Source organism: Ziziphus jujuba, chromosome 6, assembly GCF_031755915.1.
Source record: "Ziziphus jujuba cultivar Dongzao chromosome 6, ASM3175591v1".
Classification (NCBI taxonomy): domain Eukaryota; kingdom Viridiplantae; phylum Streptophyta; class Magnoliopsida; order Rosales; family Rhamnaceae; genus Ziziphus; species Ziziphus jujuba.
The window spans coordinates 26,865,994-26,884,675 of NC_083384.1; the positions used below are offsets into that span (position 1 = coordinate 26,865,994).

Sequence of the window (18,682 nt, forward strand, 5' to 3'; positions counted from 1 at the left end):
TTTAATGAAACTAATTGTTTTATTAAGAACATTTTAAAATATATATAAAAAGAAAGATCCCTAAAATTAAAGAAAAAATATATTAGATAACGGAAAAGATTTATAGGAATATAATTATTTTATTTAAATCGAATTCTTTATCTAATCAAATTAAATCTTTTATATGGAAAAAAAAATTATATTTGAAATTTCTATTTCGATAGAGAGTTACAGATAAATTTGAAATTTATATTTTAAAATATAAATTTCAAAGAATCAAAATTTAAAAGTCAAAAATTGAATTAAAAAAAATTGAAATTTAAAATCATGTTTTATTGAAAGTCTCAAAATTCTATGATTAGAGAGAGAAACCAAAAAAGAAAAAGATGTTGGAAAAATAGTAGAAAAAATTTTAAAAATACATAAAATAGAAAAAGTGAAAAAAAAAAAAGGAAGAAAGGAAAAATATAGAAAAAAAATATTGATATAGATATAAGTGTTATGCAAAAGTATAACGTTGTCGATACTATAGATGAGGATTTTATGATATAAAATTTTATCTTCAAATTGTTTGTGGATATTTTAAGTGCGATTAAACATGATGAATACGAATTGTTTGATAAGTATAAAGTTAATTATACAATTATTTATGTTTCTATAATTGATTTTTATGTCAATTTTGTTGAAAATATAATTGAAAAGGTTGTTGTTAAAATCAATGTTAATCGCTAAGAATCTTATGAAAAGGCGAGCAAGTTGTTGTTAAAATCAATGTTAAGCGCTAAGAATCTTATGAAACGGCGAGCAAATTCATTAATATTATGCTTCGGAGCTAGGAGTTATTTCATCCATAATTATTTTAAATGTTAAATTATAATATTATTTGTATGTATTATTGGACGAGTTTTAATATATATTTTTTTCTTTTTTCAAATAAAACAAACTTAAATATATTTTGTGGGTGAATTTTTATGTAAGATTAATAGTTATCAAGAAGTAGTTATCATACTAATCATACCAAAGATTCAAAATTTATAATTTTTAAAATTTATATATATTCCAATTAAAAACTTTATTTGTGGAATACAATTTATAAAATACTTTAATATTTGATTTGATTATAATTAATTAACTTTTATTGATAATTATCGAAATCATATGTTACAATTACATTTCCCATGCATAGTAGTATGCCCAAAGGGTGTATATGAAAAAACTTTAAATGAAAAGAGGAATTGTGTAATTTACCAATTTATAAAATACGTTTAATGTATACTAATGGATCTGTGATCATCTATAACTTTAAGAATAGATAGTGATCAAATATACATTATTAGGCCAACTTCCTATAAGCTATATATTTTGAAATAGATGGTAACCAACCAGGAAAGAGCGAAGCAATTGCTCGGAATTATTGACCAAGATAACCTAATGCTGATAAAACAATTTCATTAAGCAAACATGGTGAAAGAGATTTCATCCTCTTATGCTTATTGAAATGGCTTTAAAGAAGTCTGCTATTCTTTTTATCCCTTTTTATACCATTCTATACATTGATTCAAACGACTGTCAAAAGAATGCATTATCTTGACTTGTGTACATTAGCCCTGGCATTTTTTATTTGGACCATTTTTTTTTTTTTTCTTTTTCCTGAATGTTGGACTTGGCACTCAAATTAGTTGTTAATTAAAACTTAAAAAAGATTTTTTCTAAATTTAGCTCTCATCCAATCAAGTTCTCAATATTAATTCCAAAGGTTCAAAAGCAACCTTTTGCAAAACCATTCCAAATTAAATTTGTTCAAACTTAAACAGACTAGTTTTCTATATTACCAGCTTAACTTGGCCTTTACTCGAATCAAGTTAGAGAAAGATCAGATTCTGTGTTAGACTCAACAAAACTCTTCCTATTGTCTCTTCCCTCTATATCTTTACAATATTCATTAAGAGCAACATTTCTGCTGGTGCTTTCCCTTTGAACTATTTAGAGCAACGTTATCTGAGCTTCTAACAACTGGACCATATATAAATTTATAACAAAAAAGTTAGCTGCTAATTTTGGAGTTCTTTCAAGTGAAGGTTGATCCTCGCATTATTTTTCTGTTCTCCATGTAGGACCTCATCCATTTTTGTTGAATATTTTGGTGCATATCATATTATCATTATTATCATTATTCGACCTCTTCAAGACCAAAACTTTGTTAATATGTGTTTCGGTCGTTTGTGGTACTACCCTTTTCGTATAAATGATCCATTTGTTGAGAAGCCTCGGTAACACTTCGCTTCCCAAGTCCAAGAGGAGTGCTATATGGCACTTTAAAAGACAAAATAAATAACATGAAATTTACTACAAGAAATTCTGAATGGCCAAATTAAGTAATACTAAGAGGTGAAAATTAAAAAAGAATTATATCCATGTGATACTATTTATCCCCTGAGAGGAAAACCACATGTTCACTGTCAATTCAGGCATGTACAAAGGTGAAAGCATCCAGGTAATAGTAATACAAACATTTAAAAAACAAAAAATAAAATAAAATAAAAGTAATAACAAAAGAATTATAGCGCAATATTATCAAACACAATTGTATATACGGACATCAAAAGACTTGGTCAATTGCCGCAGCTCCATTTGGAGGTAGGCACACAGCTGAGGTAATGGCACCAGCTGCAGTGCTTGTTTCCATTCTCTCCTCTGAATAGCATTACCAAGCCAACGGTAAATCTGCGCATTGTTTTATGAGAAACAATTAGATATTAATTTTCTCAGAAATATGATCCTAAGTCAAAATATATAACTGACGAAGAACAGAAGCAAAGAGAAGGGTATGAAAGAAAAAGAGAAATAGGAGAAAAGGACAGAGAACAGAGAGTTTAGGTAGAGAATTCAAAAGTATTAGTGTGTCTTAAATTGTTTTAACAAGGGTAATATAATTAAACTAGAGACTAAATAGCTTAAACATTCTCCAAAAAAAAAAAAAAAAAGAATTAACTACCTTTCTATATTTGCATCTAATGCAAGTTTGAATTTTCCTATCCTGATCTCCATTACTAACTTGTCTCTCAAAGTAAACAACGTTGTTTGAATGGTTAAGGAAATGGGAACCAGACTCTGAAGAGGCCTAGGAGTGATTACTATAAATTTAAATTAGCAACTAAATTCTAAATAGCATTTGAGAAGAAATCATCTTGGTATACAAAACACCTATTCAAACATAATTTATGGGATGAATAATATTCTAGAATGTCAAGTATAACATTTAATTTCTGAACAAGATCCATGCTAATAACTTACCCCACAACCAGTAAGATGACTGCAACCAACCAAAACACATATTGGTAAGCTTTATGCTTAGATTTGACACGTGAGTTAGCAGGAAGATGACGACTCTCTGACCACCCAAACTGGGGCCGAAGTAACAAGACGAAACCAAGAAGAAAACCAGCCATGAACCCTCCAATATGTGCAAAGTTGTCAACATGGGGAAGAATTCCGACTGCTAAGTTAATAGCAATTATGACTAAAAGGGTGAAAAGGGCTGCGGCCTACAAGCACAAGAGAAGAGAAAGACTAATCATAATGATGCAAACAAATTCAACAAAAATGGATGAAAAACAGAGAACACAAAATGAAGAAAATCAAACTTTGCTTGATATAAATCTAAAATTAGCAGCAAACCTTATTGCTATATATACTCCAGTTGGTTAAAAGCTCAGATAACATTGCTCCTAATAGTCCAAACAGAGCACCAGATGCACCAACTGAAATATTCTGTTGAATGAATAGGGAAGACAATATGCTTCCACCAAACCCTGACAGCAGATAGATCATCCCCACTCGAACTGCCAGATTATAACCCAACATTTACAGTGTTAGAATGCATCAAAAACATCATGCAAACACATCAAATACATAAAACACATTACTTATGAGCCAACTATGGTCAATATGCCTTTAGTCTCAAGATAACAATCATCCATGAGTCTAAAGGCATATCATTAAGTTGGCTTTGAATGCAATTGACTGCATACGTACATCAGGCACAGTAAATTACTTTTTAGGAATTATGAAGAAGATAACCTAATAACAGTATGGAATTTTTATTTTTTTTTCCAAGTGCAAGAACCAATAAAATTGCCGCATCAAAGAGCAATGTAGAACAGAATGAGAATGTTTTTAAGTTCAATCTTCCATATTTTAAGAAAATGCTCATTTTGTCGTCCACAATCATGGATGCAAACAAATGAACTCTTTTTTCATAATTTCGCTTTTTAAGTGGACAGAAAAGTTAAACAACAGAATGCATTTAGAAAATTCCATACCAAACCCAAATTGCTGTTCAAGGCGGATCCCAATGAAGACCAAGCTCAACATGTTGGCAAGCAAATGAATGACACCAGCATGCAACCAGATACAACTGATAAGTCTCCACCCTTGATGGCCATGGACAACTTTGTACCATTCCAAAGCACCCAATTTTTCCAATCTGTAAAAGCAGATTGAAATTAAGTATTGAAAAAAACTGAGAGAAGAACTGCAATTGCAATTTTAAGCCATTCTTTCAAATAAAGATATTACATTTGATTCAGAGAGTATAGACAACTAAAACCGAAGGCTGTCTTAAGTGCAATGGTTGGAAAATCTTTTTTATTTGTGTTTCGGTAAAAGCTAGTGCTTCTATTTACATTAAGTCTTTAACATATAAGTATTTGCCTTTTGAAATAAAATACAGGTTTCTTCTCAGAGTATTTGGCTAGAAGTTGCATCCACCATCCCATTCAAAAAAAAAAAAAAAAAAAAAAAAAAAAAAAACAACAACAACAACAATAACAACAGAAGTTTTAACCACAAATCTGTTCAACATTTAGAAAAGAATTATCACCAAACACTATCTGAACTCACCATTATTTTAAATCTTATACAGAAATATATGATGGCTCAGTGTACTCAGAAAGCAATTCAAAAGAGCAGAACTAAATCGATATGCACCAACAATATGACTTGGGGCTTGCGCTTCAATGTTTTAATATGAATACGACATGCTCAACTTCTAATTTACCAACAGATATCTATTACAAATAACACCAATAGCCTTTGACCTAGCTACTCTGATTACCAAGTTCATAAATTTGGAAAGACTAGTGAATATCATTGTACTGGGACATAAAAATTCCTGAAAAGCTCAGATAATCTACCAATAAGGTAAATAGACTTTAACCAAACAAGAAAAAGAAAATCACAAGAATTGGGAATAATAAAAATTAACAAAAACCAAACCACTTCTATATAACATAACCAATCCTATAATTGAGAAAGAAGTCTACGAAATTTCAATCAACTAAAAATAACATAATTACATCTATAGACTGTAAAAACTCAAATTAGAAATGTTCATTAAATATTCTAGGAATCCATTAACCCAAAAAAAAAAAAAAAAATCCCAAATTTAGAGAGAAAGATAATTTCAATAGGCAAACAAACACCAAACTCAATAACAGTACACGCAAGAGAAAGAAAATCAATTTTTGACATATGGGTATAATCAAGAAACTTACGTAGAAGAAGAGGGACCAAAAAGAGGATTTTCCTTCAATGGCTGAAAAGAAAGCCGACCAAGGAACTTAGCCACGCACCCTCCTTGAAAACCAAGATTGTTCTTTTGGCAGTCATTAACATACATAATGACTATAAATACAGCAATATTGGCCACCACGAACATAGGAATCAACCAAGAAGTCCATTGGCGCTCCGAAGCGTCAACATAGTACTGATTGGAGCCATACCCTGATGGGTAATTGTTACCTCTGGACTTTGTACCCCCTCGTTCCAGATCTTCGCCAGCCATGCTTTCTCTACTCGTATAACTCTCTTTCCCTCCTCTCTCGGTTTCTCCGTTTCTGTTTCTTTGAATGACCAAAAAGATTGTGTTTTTGTTCTCAAGGTCAGAGTTTTACGTTTCGGATATATAAAATATTAGCTTTAAAAGAAAAACAGCAACAGAGATTGAGAAGTGGCTTTGAAGGGAGCACGAAGGAAGTGTTCCATTGAAGGAAGAAAAGAAGAAGGAAAAGATCAAGAAAGAGGAGAAGAAGCTGAGAGAGAGAGAGAGAGAGAGAGAGAGAGCTCTGTAAAAAGGTTGTCGATTTAACCGTTGAAATCTCTCTTTCCCTCTTTATCCATTACATGTTAAGCGGTGCTCTGCTGGAAATAAATGAAAAATAAAATTTTAAAAAATCCAAACTAAATATATTAAATGACATAAATGCCCCTACATTGCTTCTGCTTTTTTAAAAAAAATAATTTTTTTTTTTCGATGAATATATATGATTTTTAGTTGGAACAATCAACAAACAATCCAAATTATTTTCTTTTAAAATATTATTGAATGGGGGGGGAAAACAATTACTTTAGATACCAACCGCTGAAATATACTATTCACCAAAAAATGGCTGAAATATACTGATGTTGTTGTTCATAATATAAACGCTTGCTGTTTCAATTCAAATCAAAACATTAGTTACTTCCCCAAAAAAAAATAAAAAGAAAATCAAAACATTAGTTAATAATATGAAACGGTTAGTGAAATTCTTTCATGAACCAAATTATTTTTAACATCCTTATTCTTAAATCCAAAGTCAACACCATTATAGACCATTTCAACGAGTTAGCTAACATAGCTCTTTCTAATATAAAATTAATCATCTACTTGCCAAATGCAGAATAAATTTAGAGGATGTTTAGAAGGGCCACAACATATTAAACTTTAATTTAACATATAGATAAACAATATATATATATATATATATATATAAAATAAAAAATTTTAGAATATAGATGATCCATATTATGTTATGGTACGAATCGATTCAAAAATAATAATTTTAAAAAAAATCATCATTAATATAATATATAATACTGAAATTTATTTCATTTCACTATGTCGGTCCATATATATATATATATTATTAAAGATTGAATTGTTGTTTGGCTTTTAAGCTTGAAGACCCCACCGAAATGGTGATAAGTCACTATCAGTTGGAGAACGAAAACATTGTCAGAACAAGACAATGCATGTAAAACATTTTTCTTTCTTCAATTCTGTCTAAAACATCAAGGGAAAAGGGAAATGGTACATGTGGTGTCTAATGCGTTGGTGTCAAATTAAAGAATATTTTAGACCCTTTTGTTTCTCATTGACTTGCCGGCTCAACTCGTTTTCAACTAAGTTCCGAAAGAGAGAGGACAAAATACCAAATTTATGGTAGACAAATGTCAAATTGGTAGAGAAAAAAAATATATTGAAATTTATGCAAAATGATTTTTGAGCATATTTACCTATCTAATCCACTTGTATAGTTCTCTCTCTACTTTGATTGGTCAATGAAGATTTAAAGTATCTTTCTCAAAAGGTAAAGCATAATCATAGTTACCATTGTAATAAAAAAATAAAAAGCTGAAATAATTCTCTTTTTTATGGTAAAAAGCAAGATTTTGAAAAGGAATGTTGGTAGTTTTTTGGTGAACAATCTTAATGTAGATATGAACAAAGTGATATACTTTTTAGGACCACAACAGTTTGTATGTACCGAAAAATCTGTTCCTTCTCTTTCAAAAATAAATAAAACATATTGTACATGGATTTTTTTTTTAAAAAATTGTGTGAGAGGATAATCTGGTAATTTCACAGAGGGTAATAAGGAGTTTTAAAAGGCAGATGAAGATTAGGGGTTGGTGGGGTCCGCCTTTTGATGTAGTGGAGTGGTGATAGTGGGAACGTGTTGGGACGGGGTTTTGGGGCACTCCGCAAAGCCGAGTAAATTTACGCGTACGTAAGTGCGTGGAGTAGGCCTACCATTTTTACCAACTTTGAAAACGCGGCACTTAGGCCACGTGGCAATTGGCGTGAGGCCCAGCTGGCGGCTCCCGTGTTTGGGATTAAAAAAACTGAGAGTTTAAGCTTGAGTCAGCTTGCTCGCTAAAAAGCCACACTCTCTCGCTTTGCCATCTGGCAATATGAAACGATTCGTTTTGTACGCCACTCTCTGCTGCCACCAATATCATAGCTTTCCTGACAAAGACACGTTTCCATTTTTTTAACATTTATTAGTTTTTTTATTTTATAAACAAGAAAAATACGTATTTACCCAAATTTTAAAACTGTTTTACATAAGATATGTAATTGATGGAAAAGAGAAAATTGATTTGATTTGGTGGTTTATAAAGAAATTAGTTTGTGTATTCCACTTATCACCAAAATAAATAAATAAATGGAATTGCTTTCACTTCAATATAAAGTTTTTTTGTTCTTTTTTTTTTTTCTTTTTTTCTTTTTTTGCTTCCACACTTCAATATAAAGTTGTGTATTTTGATTAAGAAAGACAAGGCTTGGTATTCTTTATGAGTCCACTAGAATATACTTAACTTTTATGTTAAGAAAAAAAAAGTGTAATAAACATTTGGATAAGGTTTATTGTTCAAAGATTTTTAATTAATGTTTTTGACAAATAATTATAGTCATTGACACAATTTAATTTAATGGTGAATAAAAAAATACTTTAATATTTTTTACATTTCCATTTTATCCTTACACAACCTCATTCATTATGAAATGCTAAAAATACAGCATTTTAAAAAAAAAAAAAAAAAAAAACTCTAATACTTTCTACTCTTGTTGCTGATCGAAAATACCAATGGTCTAGCTATCGGTTTTGGACTAATCTATAATGGACTAAAAAATAAAAATAAAAATCCAAGCTAGCTAGATGGTATATTTGCTGGGCTTCTGATGATTATGGAAGTTTTTGCATCATTTGCCAGATCTAGCACAATTTCATGCCGAAATTTCGATACCCAATGACCAAAACATGTTTGTTTTAAAATTCCTTTCCATTATTGTACTGAGTCGAATGAAAAACATTATCAGAAAAAATGATTTCCAAATCTTCAATTTTCGATACAAAAGAGTTTGACGTTTCAATGAAAGCCTCACCCAGAACCTTTCAAGATGTACTTCAATTTCTTCGGAACCACCATGCCTTGCTTTCACTTTTTACTTTTTGGAAACTTCATTAAAACTTGCAAATTCAATAAATCTTTGGTATAATAGAGCTATTATGAAGTGGGATGCGTAATTATTCCAGCTTGAGAAAATAGATGGACAAAAGGCGTCGATTTTATGATTGGATGCCGACAACATAGAATTAAAAGAAAAAAAAAACAAAAAAAAAAAAAAGAGAGAGAGATGGGAAATTAGAATATGGATATTTTTAAAATTTTAAATTAATGGGATTGTGTAAAGTATTTTTGAGAGTACAAATAGAATTTTTCTAAAAAATAAAAAAATTAAAATTTTTAAATTCATAATTAATTTTAAATTTCTATCCCTTGTATATCACAGGGTTACATTTTTTTAATAGCCATGATTATTTATTAAAAACATTAATTAAAAACCTCAATATAAGAAACTGGTCCCTAAATTTTTTATCTTATAAGTTAATATCAGTTTACGAAAAAAAAAAAAAAAAAAGATTTATTTCACATTCCTTCTCCCTAGTTCCAGCCTTGTGCAATTTAGACACTTTCTTTTAAAACCAACTGCATTAGACCTTCAATTTTTTTAATTTTTTATTTTGTTCACATTCGTCCAATTGCACCTTATCATTAACTGAAACTAACATTTTCCTTCTCACGTTTCTTTTCCACCTTATCATTAACTCTGAAGACTAACATTTTCCTTACACGTTTTGTTTCACCCCAAATATATATTCCCAAAAAAAAAAAAAATCCTTTTATTTATTTATTTTTCATCACCCTTCCTTTCCTCTTTTTCTGCCATGAAATTTACAGATTTTCTATTCCTCAGCTTCCATTGTTATAGCAAAGTTAAGAACTTCTAGTCCTGCAAAATAAAGAAACTCCAATGAAATTCCACCAATTTGAGGCATCTATTACTTGCTATAAAGCTCATGAAAATCAAAGAATTTTACCCATTTCTTTTCAAAGAATCATGAAATTCATAAACATCTTAAAGACATATAAATTTTTAGATAGCAGCTTAAGGTGTGATAGAGTCTTCCATAGGATGTTGGGAAAAAATGAAGAATATCTTGGTCATTCACCATTGCTGGTTCCTTAATTTCGATGCAAGATCGATCTGCAATTTATGTATTTAAAAAAATAATAATAATAAAAAATAAAGTTTACTGGGACAAGAGTTTCGAGATTGTGAAATAAATGAGAGGATTTTGCACCGTTTAAAATAACAAAACAAAAAACAGGGATAAGGTAAGACCATCTCCGATCATAAATATGTGATTGATCTATATGGAAAAATACTTCCTGAATATTTTTCCATATCATATCAAATAACAGAGCACTGTCTCGATGGATATAAAAGAAAGAGGTTGATATTGAAGAAAATGACTAGTTATCTTATGGGGAAAAAATAATCCACATGCCAACAAATGATTTGAAAGAATATGCAGTTGTACACTACTTAATGAGTATTAAAAATGTTTTCTTATTTATAGTATAAACATCGTTTAAATATAAATTAATTTTTAAATTATATTTTAATGATAATGTAAACAATATTATTTATGATTAATTACTTATGTTTTATTAAATTTTTTATTATTTAAAAAAATTGATTTTTTTTAAAAAAAAAATTATAATAATATCTGACAAAATTTTTAAAAGTTAAAAATCATTGACAATGTCTATATTTTTTATTTTCACATATTTTTTCTTGCCAAATTGGTTTGACAGGTATCGTTACTAATCATTTTTTATGTCTTTTTGAACAATTGTTTTATTTTTGATAATGTTACAAAAACCCTAAGAGCTATAGAGATACTCTAAAAGAGTATTTTTATTTATTTATTTATTTTATTTTTTTGGGTAAACAACATTTTGAAAAGCCGGTTCTCTATATCCATTAATTGGTCGTAAGAGAAGAGCTGACCAACTTTTCAAAACAAAAGCGACCAACTTTTCAAAACAAAAGCAAAACAAAGGATAACCCATCAACACTTACTATTTTTCTTCCCAACAGCCTATCAGATAGCAGCTTCAACAGAAGGATTAACGGGTGAGTAAGATGCCATTGATGTTCAACAAGGAGGGAGATCAATATTTTTCTTTTTTCTTTTTTTTTGGGGTAAATGGGAGAACAAGAATGTGGTATTGAGAGATTTGGCAAAAATGGAAAGCATGTGAGGAGCACACTGACAGAAAAATAAGCTTCGGTTAAGCATAAGGTGAAATTGGTCCAATGTGCAAAAACGCAAAAATTGAAGGCTCAACGTGGCTGGTTTTAAGGTAGATGGCCTCAATTACACAATGCTAACACTAGAGGATAGCAATGTGCAATAAACCCACCAAAAAAACCAAAACAAACAAACTTTTTGCTTCTTTTCTTTTCATATAATATTTTTTTTCCAAGAAAACATATAAATAACGATAAATTAATATTGCCACGAAAAGCCTTCATCCAGAAACAACAACAACGATAACAATAATAATATTAAAATTAAAAAACAAAATAAAATAAAAAAGAAAGATAAAAGCAGGCGAACCTACAGAATTCTTAAGAATAATTAAGAGAATAATAATAAACTATGGGAATTTAGAAGCCAAAGATTGATACCATACCAGTAAAAAGATTACTGCTCCGTTCTCATGGGGGTACCTTTGATCGTTTATACACTTTTCCTCCATTATCAAATTCTAGGTTTTTTTAAAGCCTAATTCACCTAAAAAGTTTTTAAAGCCTAATTATATCACCATGGATACAGATACCATTATGAATTCTGATGCACTACAAATACACCATTGTCGGTCTCGCATACGAACTTAGTTATCTAATGGTCTTGTAATTTATCTTTACTTGAAAGACTCAAACTGACGTGCTACAATTTTAATGGCTTGTTTTAAAGTTCCCTTAATAATTAATATACGAGTTGGATGTATACATAAACCTCTCAACAATTTGACAACCTATATACAATAAACTATTTACTGAAGTATTTCAATTGAACTTGAATTGTGTTCTTCAAATTGTTGCATGTAAACAAACGTAGGAAAAAGGTGCAACTTATATTTCCTTCGCTTACTAAGTAAACAAAAATTTAATGGAAGCAAAAATCTATCATGCACGTTCATTGCCATGAATTTAATTGGCCAATGCCATGTCATCCCAAGACGGGACAGGGGGCCAATGATTTCATTGGAAGCCAAAAAGGCAAACTTCCATGTCAAATATGTGCACCCGCATCGCTCTCTCTCACCCATCAAAAAGGAAAGGGTTAAATCAACTCCACTACACAATTCATTGAAGTTCCCTAATTCACAACCCGCAAAAATACACGACTTGTTTGCTCTTGTTCATTGCTCAATGAATAACTTTCCACCAAGACATTAACTAAGATATGCATCTTCCATGAGATAAGCAACTAAATAACGGACTCGAACATGGCAGATGGTAGAAGAAATGCAAAAGTAAAAGCAATAATAATGCTAATTCCAACAAAAAACTCACAACAGCACATCCAAAAAATTAAAGTGATTTGCCTTCAAGGTTAATTAATCCATAGATGATATAAGGAAAAAATGTGAATAGATTAAACAACAGCAAGAAGAGTATAGGGACATGATGTTAGAATGAAAATCACCGCTTCCCACCACCACCTCCAAGCTTAGGGCCCTTTGGGGCTGCAACCTTTGTCACGTTACCCTTGGTCTGAGACTTCTGTGCCTTGGCCAACTCTGCTTTCTTAGCCTTCTTCTCATCCTTGGTTTTTTTTATCCTCTCCTTAATTTCACTGTGAACAAAACACAGCTATCATGCATTGAACAAATTGGCATAATGCTAAAAGACTAGTACATCTTAACAACTTAGCAGCCATCAAAGCATTACTGCAATGAAAGAAGCATACCGGAGTGCGGCTTCACGAGCTGCATCTCTGACCTCTGGCTTCTCGGATCTTTTCTTTTGTATAACTTCCAATGTGGCACCAACTATGGACCTTGAATAAGGCTTCTTGGTGGCACGGCGCTTCTTCTTCACAGCTTCAGCCGCAATGTCCTGAGACCACCCAAAACAATTTGTTTCAGCAGATCAAAAAGGCTCAACTTTTTAAAGTTCATTTGAAATCCAATAGTAAAAGAATTGAAATAACTAGAATGAGCTTAGCAATTATATGGTTATATGATCTGGTAGAATCTAAAGTTAAATATCTATTTGATAGCTATTAAAAATAGGTAGTTGTAAAATTTCTTCACTTTCACAATGATATACTAGTCAATATTAAGTGTGTATCATAGAATCGAAGGCATGAAGTTCAAGAAAAAACCTCACAGCATTCAATATGTATCTCATTTATCATGACTTTAATTACAGTAAAAGACAAAGTTCCATGCTAATGTATCTCATTTATCATGCTAATGTTCAAGAAAAACAAACTCACAGCATCAAAATATATCTCATTTATCATGAATTTAATTACAGTAAAGTATAAAGTTTCATGTCCCATGGCTTGTATATATCAAGCTAAACTTAACAATTTGAAACTTCATTCAAAAATAACATTAATTCAAAACAAAAAGGGCAATAAAAGTAGGAAGAACCAAATCACCTTCTTATGCTGTTTTCTGTACATTGCTGTCCAGGTAAGCTTGGAAGGCTTCAAGCGGTTATGAAAATACCTCTTGCATTTTGAATTAGCAAAGAGGAAGACCTTCCATTACACAACCATCAAAAAAAAATATATATATCATTTTCTTAGCCAAAAATCACTCTTTAGATTAAAAAATAAAAATAAAATAAAATACCAACAACCACAAAGAGACATATAAAAACACAGAGCTCCAAATAAAAAATACCTGAGAATCAGAGCGAATGAATCTGATACCCTTACCAGGGTATATCTTGGCACCGCTGAAACGGCACAGTTCAGTCCTGAAACGACAGACATTTTCCCAAGTCAATGAGCAAAAGCTTCAAATTGAAACAACATGAACCGCCATTGGTTCCCACACCATTTCACTTTCCAAAGCACAACTTGAAAAAATAAAGAACTTAAACTTTAACAATAATAAAATGAAACTCTAACCAGAGTGAGAATGAAAGAGGGAAAGAAATGCACATAGAGAGAGAGAGAGAGAGAGAGAGAGAGTTACTTGAGAACCATAGCTGACAGCTAATGCTGGTGTTGCCGTCCTACGGATCTTCCGAGTGTTATAAACCCTAAAAACAACCCGCCCCCAGCAACTCAAAGCGAACGATTCGAGTTATTTAAACATGCCTCGCTGCGGGGGCTTTCGTATTTCAGCGTAGAGATAACGACGCCGTTTCGATGTCTAGTTCAGTTGTCTCATCCAATCATAACTTTGCAATAGTATGGGCCCGTGAATCCTGGGAATGAATTTGGGCCAAAATACAGCATGTTGGGCTTTTTATACTTCTAGATACAACCAAAATTATTTGTATACACCCACCTTTCAATTATATTATTGTTGTTTATATCATCAAATTACTAGAGGATAAACTCTTAAACTGATATCAGTAGAACTGAATAAATATTTTATTGTTAAATCCAAAGAGAAAACAATTCAAGCTTAGTAAGAAAATTAGGGCTCAGCTTTGCTAGGAGCAAGATTTATAATTGAGCTGGAAAAAAGTTGATACAAACCGAAACAGGCAACAACTTCAAACATGTACAACCGTTTAAAGATAGTAAAAATAGTCTTCTCATTCCTAAATTTGTAATAGAGAGTATACTTCCATGTCATAACTCCAACTGACAAACGTTTCCTTAGCGAAACACACAAAATCCTCGACTTTGAAACAGGTTCTGTCCTTACATTGATCATTTTCAAAATCAAACTCCAGCAGATTCTTATGGCAGCTGTTACTCATGCCGCTTTGGCTGTTTCACGAACCAGAGAAAGCTTAGCCAGAAGACCACATAACTGAAGATAAGAACCAACTCCATCGCATATTCTCATATGAGCAAACCCAGTTTCCTGCAAATTTCGTGTCATTTAGAAGAGAAAATCATAAAAGAAGATCTTAGGAGGAAGATATGGGAAACTTTGAATTTGCACATGTACCTTCATGAATTCCAATTTCAAATACTCAGCCATATCGTAATTTTTAATGATACGGAAAAAAGTTGTGATTATGTCAGTGGGGGAGTAGCCCATGTCATAGAGCTGTTTGAGACCAGAACAGGCATCATCAAATTTCCCTTCAAGTACATTACGCACCATGTTCTTCACATGCAATGGATGAGGCTGGTCACAAACCTGATAACCAAACACAAATGTAATCGAGTCACTAAGGCACATTAGAAAAACACAAAAAATGTCACAAGGGAATTCTCATATGTGACCTTGAAAACATTTTCTTGGTTGACAAACCGGAATCCACTGTTTGTAGCTTGCAAATTATTCAAGGCCTGCCTCATATCTCCATCAGCAGTGAAAATGATGGCTTCAAGACCTTCCGGGACATAGGGAACCTTCATTGGTTTCAGGAACAAGTAAAATCAAATATTTCCCTCAAGTTATTCAGACACTGGACAATGTAGATGGTAACTAGATTTCGAGTAATAAATACAATAAGCAACTTGAAAATACTATGACTGCATAAATTCTGAAAAGTCTCAATCCATCTTGCAACTCAAAGGAACCATTTGTAATAAGCTAGAAAAGTGTACAGCAAAAATGGATATAGAAGTACATATATTTTCTAGTCTTAAAAGTACATATATGTCAGTATAACTGAAACATTAGGTCAATAATCCTAAATAAGTGACACAATGAGAACTATATCATTTTGCCATTAGCTGATAACAAGTAATAACCTAAATTACTTAGCACTATAGTTGTGGTATTTACTAAATATAAATACTTTTTGTACCTTTTCTGCTTCAACAACCACCATCAGGCGACCAAATATCTCTTGATCAGATAATCTAGAAAATCGAACAATGGCACATCTACTCTGAATGGGCTCGATAATTTTCGAAGAAGTATTGCATGCAAGAGTAAAGCGTGTGGAGTTTGAATAAATTTCCATCGTCCTCCTCAAAGCTTGTTGTGCTCCAGATGTCATGCTGATTTTGTCCACAATATAGCAATCAATACCGCCATAACAGATTTTACCCCAAAAAAAAAAAAAAAAAAAAAAAAAAAAAAAAAAAAAAAACCACCATAACGGACAGGAAAAATAATAATAAAAGAAAAAGGAATATTACAAATAAACAAACAAACAGTAGCAGAAAGAGAGTATTACAAATACAAGCTATAAGCATTCCAGGTAGAAACAAAATATCAAAAAAGGCACTTTCACAAAGGTTGCAATAACCAAACATAAAAGTAATTGGAGTTTAACATTTGAAACATAATCATCGGTATTTACCTGTCAGCTTCATCCAATATTACAATCTTGTGCCGCCCAGGAGGCAGTGTGACTTTTTTTTGGGCAAACATTTTAATTTTGTTCCTCACAACATCTATACCTCTGCACAAGAAAGTAACAATTATTAGTTACAGAGAAAGGAAAAAACACACAAAAAAACAAAAAGGAAGATTTTAAAAAGTTAATACCACAAAGATCATGAACCTCACCTGTCGTCAGAAGCATTCAGCTCCAATACAGCCTCTTTATAACTTGGTCCCAGCAACTCATGAGCAAGAGCCAGTATACTTGTGGTTTTACCAGTTCCAGGAGGACCCTGACAAAGTTTGTTAGACAGTGATCAGTAGTAGCAGCCACATTTGAGAATTTTCGCACTCAAATTCGCATATATAGCCCATTCATTCATTTCAATCATCTAACATTCAGTGCTACAATTGATTGCTTACCAAGTGTACCCCTGAATACAAGCACCACTCCTCAACCAAGTCTCAATTCTAACAGAACTATTTGCTATTTGGCTTCAATAGGGCATGTTTTCATACTTCAAAAACCAACCCAGATTTATGAAAGCCCTACTTTACACCGAACCAAAATTTTTGTACATCTTTCTTAAGTTGCTTGTTGCAAAGTCTCATTAACATTGGGCTAAGATCTTATTCACTATCAATCTTCCCACACAGTGAATACCCAAGGAAGTGGTCTATGAAAAACAAGCAAATCCAAGTCCTAACAATTTGTAATCGAAATTTCTTAGTCCTTCAATATTGTGGAGCGCCTAAATGTATAAAAGCATAATCTATAATTCAGTTCATTGTAAACTCTCACTAGGGTTTTTTTCTGGGAAATCGAAGTAATTTCACAAACCCGTTAGTACATAAACATACAATATAATATAATTATTATAATTACGCTCAGAATACAGAGATATACAACTAGTTCGGGCTAATATTCTTCTGAAATCCAAAACAAGCAACCAAAAAAACAAAAAAAAAAAAAAAAAAAAAAAGGACGAAAATTTTATTTCAGATTCCGGGTACTATCTGAAATTTGTGAAATTGGGTGTGTGAAAAAACGTACGGATAATATTAGGTTGGGCATGTTGCCGTCGTGAGCAATAACTTGGAGCCTCGAGACGGCGTCTTCGTTGCCCACAATGTCAGCGACCTTGTTCGGCCTGTACTTCTCTACCCACGGAATGTCGTAGCTGTTGCTGTTGCTCGACGAAGTCGACCACGCCATTGCTGCTGATTGTTAGATTTTGCTTTTGCCCTGCGTGATACAGATGGGATTTGCAGAAATTGGACTGCCTCCTGAGAAACCCCGAACAAAACCCCTCTTTTCGCTTTTTCTGCAATTTGGAGGGAAAATTTCTAGATGCCACAAGGAAGATGGAGTGCAATGTTTTAAAAAGGATTAACCAAGAAAGGATAAAATAAAATGGACAAGGTTAAAAAATAATAATAAAATAAAAATACACTGCCAAATCTAATTTGCGCTCATAAAATTATGGTTTTGTTATTTATAAACCCAATTAAACGCATTGTTAACATTAGAATTATTGATTATCTGCATTTATTTTTTATTTATTTATGAAACTTCAAATAATAAAATCCCATACAAAGAGGTGAACTCATAAAAGTTTTTCTAATTTTAAAATATTGCAAGTTAGACCTTTGCTGCCATTTTTTTTTTTTTCAATTTAGTGCACATTGTTCTAATCATTAATGAATTTTTTACCATCAACCAAGAAAAGATTATATCCAACGTGATTCATATAATTCAACAAAGTGTAAAGCATCCGATTCAGTTTTATGAATGTTAGAAAAAAAAAAATTCAATTTTATAAAGGTCACACTTCATACTCTATAATTATCAAGAGATTAAAAACCAAAAATATTAAGTTTGTAAAAAACTCAATGTATATAGAATAAAAATGAATGGCTCAATATGATGGGTTTTAATATTAAAAGCCTAAATTGTAATATTTTTAAATGTCACATTTTATATATCATATGATAACTTAATTAATTATTATTCAATTTTTTAAAAAAAAATAATTGATGGTAAATTATTAAAAAATTAAATGCCGCCAATTTTTTTATAGATAAAATATTAAAGTCAATCTCAATAGTAATAAATTGCAAACCTTATTAAATTACTAGTAACAAATATCATTCTTCTAAAATTATTAATGAAAAATTGGTGTTATTTGTTAATGTAGTTAGTTTTAATTTTTTTAATATATAATTACATATAGTTTACTTATTTGAAGTGCTAGTT

General features: G+C 31.4%; 3 protein-coding genes across 3 annotated transcripts; all 3 read right to left on the minus strand.

The window, feature by feature from the left end:
• Window positions 1–2,368: 2,368 nt before the first annotated feature.
• Window positions 2,369–6,123, minus strand: LOC107429973 (RHOMBOID-like protein 2). Its single transcript, XM_016040758.4, has 5 exons — window positions 5,535–6,123; window positions 4,302–4,465; window positions 3,658–3,821; window positions 3,274–3,524; window positions 2,369–2,703 (listed from the first exon to the last, which is right to left on the minus strand). The coding sequence occupies exons 1-5, from the start codon at window positions 5,822–5,824 to the stop codon at window positions 2,592–2,594; spliced, it is 981 nt and encodes a 326-aa protein (XP_015896244.2). The 5' UTR covers window positions 5,825–6,123; the 3' UTR covers window positions 2,369–2,591.
• Window positions 6,124–12,526: 6,403 nt separating this feature from the next.
• On the minus strand, window positions 12,527–14,312 carry LOC107429966 (large ribosomal subunit protein eL24-like). The gene is made up of 5 exons (XM_016040748.4): window positions 14,158–14,312; window positions 13,861–13,936; window positions 13,614–13,715; window positions 12,915–13,063; window positions 12,527–12,800 (listed from the first exon to the last, which is right to left on the minus strand). The coding sequence occupies exons 1-5, from the start codon at window positions 14,166–14,168 to the stop codon at window positions 12,647–12,649; spliced, it is 492 nt and encodes a 163-aa protein (XP_015896234.1). The 5' UTR covers window positions 14,169–14,312; the 3' UTR covers window positions 12,527–12,646.
• Window positions 14,313–14,543: 231 nt separating this feature from the next.
• On the minus strand, window positions 14,544–17,808 carry LOC107429965 (replication factor C subunit 2). Its single transcript, XM_016040747.4, has 7 exons — window positions 17,480–17,808; window positions 16,612–16,718; window positions 16,403–16,504; window positions 15,902–16,097; window positions 15,372–15,500; window positions 15,091–15,285; window positions 14,544–15,003 (listed from the first exon to the last, which is right to left on the minus strand). The coding sequence occupies exons 1-7, from the start codon at window positions 17,639–17,641 to the stop codon at window positions 14,893–14,895; spliced, it is 1,002 nt and encodes a 333-aa protein (XP_015896233.3). The 5' UTR covers window positions 17,642–17,808; the 3' UTR covers window positions 14,544–14,892.
• Window positions 17,809–18,682: the final 874 nt, after the last annotated feature.